General features: G+C 42.1%; 2 protein-coding genes across 2 annotated transcripts in view; both read right to left on the reverse strand.

The window, feature by feature from the left end:
- The window catches only part of actc1a (actin alpha cardiac muscle 1a), a 25,270-nt gene that overhangs the window by 16,662 nt on the left and 4,937 nt on the right, over positions 1 to 3,671 (reverse strand). The window lies entirely within an intron of this gene.
- LOC112158123 (hyaluronan and proteoglycan link protein 4-like) lies at positions 482 to 3,015 on the reverse strand. The gene is made up of 4 exons (XM_024291334.2): positions 2,961 to 3,015; positions 1,622 to 1,856; positions 1,296 to 1,468; positions 482 to 627 (listed from the first exon to the last, which is right to left on the reverse strand). The coding sequence occupies exons 1-4, from the start codon at positions 3,013 to 3,015 to the stop codon at positions 482 to 484; spliced, it is 609 nt and encodes a 202-aa protein (XP_024147102.1).

The following is a 3,671-nucleotide window of genomic DNA, read 5'->3' on the forward strand; positions in this document are numbered from 1 at the left end:
AGGGAAAGCCCAAAAGGAAAAGATGATTTAAACACACTTAGGAGAAAAATGAAATTCTCCATGGAGAAGTTATAAACTAAAAAGTAAATTTTTAAAAAAGTGCATTAGCAGATGAAGATCTACTTGTCCTCCATGCACAATTGTCTTATTATTCATTGCACAAAATAAGACACAACTTGTTTATTATGTTTGTGTTCAAGCTAAAAATAAATGGGGATATACTTTCCTAAAAAAATATGTGCTCTTATATATAATTTGAGTTATTAGAGAGGATTTTTACCAATGATCCCAGTATCACGATATCATCGATATTATGAGCATTGTGAGGTACTGAGTGATTCCCAGTCCTGTTATTAAACTCCTACACTCTCATCATGCGTCGCTGGATTTTCTCACTGAAAGCACCAAGTCATGTTATGCTTGTGGGAATGATCTGTGATGGTTTTGTTGCTCTTGAAGCTGTCAGACTGTCCAGGTGTGTTCACATGTAGCACTGAATAACCCAACTCACCTTGTGCAGCTGGGAATGAGAAGCAAGGATGGCATCCTGGAGCTTACAGGCATCTTCTGCCTGGTGGTAGTTGAGCTTATAGCGCCCCTCACGGGGATAGTAGGGAAAAACCACCCCTACAGTGAGAAAAATCACACAGCCTGTTCAGTTTCAGGCTTAAACATGGTTACACACCCAACTGTTCTAATTTACAAATGGTTATAACATTTCTAGGGCGATTTACAAAAAATTTACTGATTAATCACAAACCTGAAAAAAGCATCTTTTCGTTTTAGCTACAGTACTTGCCAATCTCTTATCTGCAAATAATCACAGTATGAAACCAAACGTAAAATTGTACATTTAGAGCGTTTGTTTTAAACCCTTTGGCCTCAAACTCAGTTTTTAACTTTGGAATTTACTTCTGTATTTCCATTTTGAAAGACTACCTGCTGCTTATTTGGTATCATTTTAATCAGCACAACCTCTCCTATGTGACTCTACCTTTAGTAGCATGAATGCACCTTCAGATCGACGTTCGTTCTCTGCCTTATTTATTAAAATAGAAGATTGGTTTTGTCCAAGAACAACAAATACATGACATATTTCTTAATTTTTACAAAATCTCAATGACAGAATGTATACTAAAGTTTAAGTTTATTTTAGATGGAGTTTTATTATGCTGATCTCACAGCTGCATGGCAGGTTCATTAACACTAACGTTAATTCTGATCGATTAATTGCGTTAACTTTCACAGCCCTAAAACATTCCAAACTGTTTCTTCTGATAAACCTGATTCCTGACCTTCCAAGTCAAGGTTAACAAATCCTGTGTCATCCTCCATGTCATCGGTGACCTCACACTCGTAGCGGCCGTAGTCTTCCAGCGTGACATTCTGGATGATGACGGAGGCATCTCCTGGTCCTTCCTGTTCCAAGAACACACGGCCACGGTAGGAGCCGAATACCCGCTGTTGTCTGGGAAGATGTGACACCAAAAGAGACAAGGTTTCAGAGAAAGCCAATCTTCTTTAGCAGCAATAAATCACATGACACTGAATGGAACATCTCAAGTCAAGAGCAAAGCAAGTAGTTTAAAGAATAATGGAGCGACAAGAAGACAGACTTTACTTTCCGAGTGCAACAAACACGTCGTCAAACTGCAAAGCGTCGGTCACTTTTGTCCATTTAATCCGAATGCGAGCGGGATCCGTGTTTTCCGGTTCATGATGGAATCTGCAGGGCAGAGTGATGGAGCCACCTCGGTGAGTCACCACCTTACCTGGAGCAGTCTGCACGATCACAGCTCCAGTGTCATCCTCTGAAAGAAGGTTCACACTTTTTACAATACAGTTCACACTTTTCACTATTGGTATTTAACGTTGAGCTAGATCAGGGGTCTGCAACCTGCGGCTCCGGAGCCACATGTGGCTCTTTACCTTTACAGTGAGCTCTGTTGTATTGAGTTAGTGAGCACCGCTTTATCAAGCTAGCTAGTTTCGCTGTATCGAGCGAGGGAGCTCCACTGCATCGACCTCCGCTGCTGCGAGCTAGCGAGCTCCACAGTAGCAAGCTAGCGAATTCTGTCGTAATGAGCTCCGCTGCAGCAAGCTTCGCTGTATCAAACTAGCAAGCTCTGCTGTAGAGTACTTTGCTGGATTGAGCAGGGAGATCCGCTGTAGTGAGCCAGCAAACTCCGCTGTAGTGAGCTTCACTGTATTGGACTAGCGAGATCCGCTGTAGTGAGCTCCGTTGTAGCGAGCTCCACTTAACCGTGTAAGGGAGCCAACCCACTGAGTGCTCATTTAAGTCAGTGTGGACAAGCACAGGTGGAGCCACCAGAGAAACTGTGGACGAACCCATTCGGGGCCCACGCTTTCTACCCACTTTTAAACCATGTGGGACTACTTGGGTTTGCTGGCTGGGCAACAAACTGTAAAATAAACCGTTTTTACTCTTTATATTATCCTTTATTCACTGCATTGAGATGATCCCATGTGACACAGGAAGTCTTATTTTGAAAGGATGGCATAGGAACCTTTGTCAAAAGTCATATGCTATTTCATATTTTGAAAAAGGGCTATTTTTATTTTGTTTTTATGCTAAAGAATAGTTCATTAATATTTATCATAATGTTTTAAAGGGTAAGTGAAGACTTTGTTGCTCCTTATTGGTTGCGGTCAGTGAAAAATCAACCCAAATGACACTTTAAGTGTTGAAGGTTGCAGACCCCTGATCTGGATCAAACATTTCGACTTGTGTTCTAAAGAGAAAATTAACATCAAATACACACATTACAAGCACATTTGAAATGAGTCCCAAAAGCATCTATTAAAAAGAAACCCACCCACTTGTTGCCATCTTTTCTTAAAGCTAACAAAGAATGGGCTGACTCAGGTGTATTTTAATGGCATATAAGTAGATAAGTTAACCTCTGATCAAAAGGTTTTCAGTTCAATTCCCATTGTACCTGTGTAAGACACTGAACCCCAGACTTTTCCTGGGGGTCTGGTGTCACCCTGCATCCCTGTGTGAATGTGTATGCATTTCAAAAGTTGTGTCACATCCTTTCTGCTGATGTCAGGCCACAGCACAAGCATGGAAACAAAAGGTAGAGGTCAGTTGAATCCCCCTTTCATCAGTCCAGCCTCTGTTGTCCCATTATCTGTGGCCGATCTTGACCCCTGCTTGTAAAGACGGACATTACCTGCAACTGCGCATCATCCAAACAGCAACAGCATTTAATTTACATTTTGGGCTCAGAACAAAGTGAAAATGGGAATGTTTTAATAACCAGCTGCAATGGGCTTTTTACATTGTGGTGGCCAGATAATGGTCCCCGCAATTGTTCATGCCAGCCACAATTAGTCACTTCAATGCATGCGGCTCTTTGTAGACGTATCAAAGCTAGCAGCTCGAGCTAGCAGTGATCAGGTAGCTTCGTGCGGCTCATACACCGCAGACTGTCTGTTGTGCAGATGGCTAAGAAACACTCATTCTTTAGTGTTCAAACGTGGTGCGGTGGCAGAGGAGCTTATGTGCTGGTGAGAAATCTGAATAAAATGTTGAGGTGGATCCTAAATGTTTCCGGGAATGGCACAAGCAAACGAGGATATTGGGAAGACAGCAGGAGAAAGTAAGCAGACTGTTTCCTGGTGGGAAAAGCGGCGACAACTGGGAG

The sequence above is a fragment of the Oryzias melastigma genome, linkage group LG24, assembly GCF_002922805.2.
Source record: "Oryzias melastigma strain HK-1 linkage group LG24, ASM292280v2, whole genome shotgun sequence".
Lineage (NCBI taxonomy): Eukaryota > Metazoa > Chordata > Actinopteri > Beloniformes > Adrianichthyidae > Oryzias > Oryzias melastigma.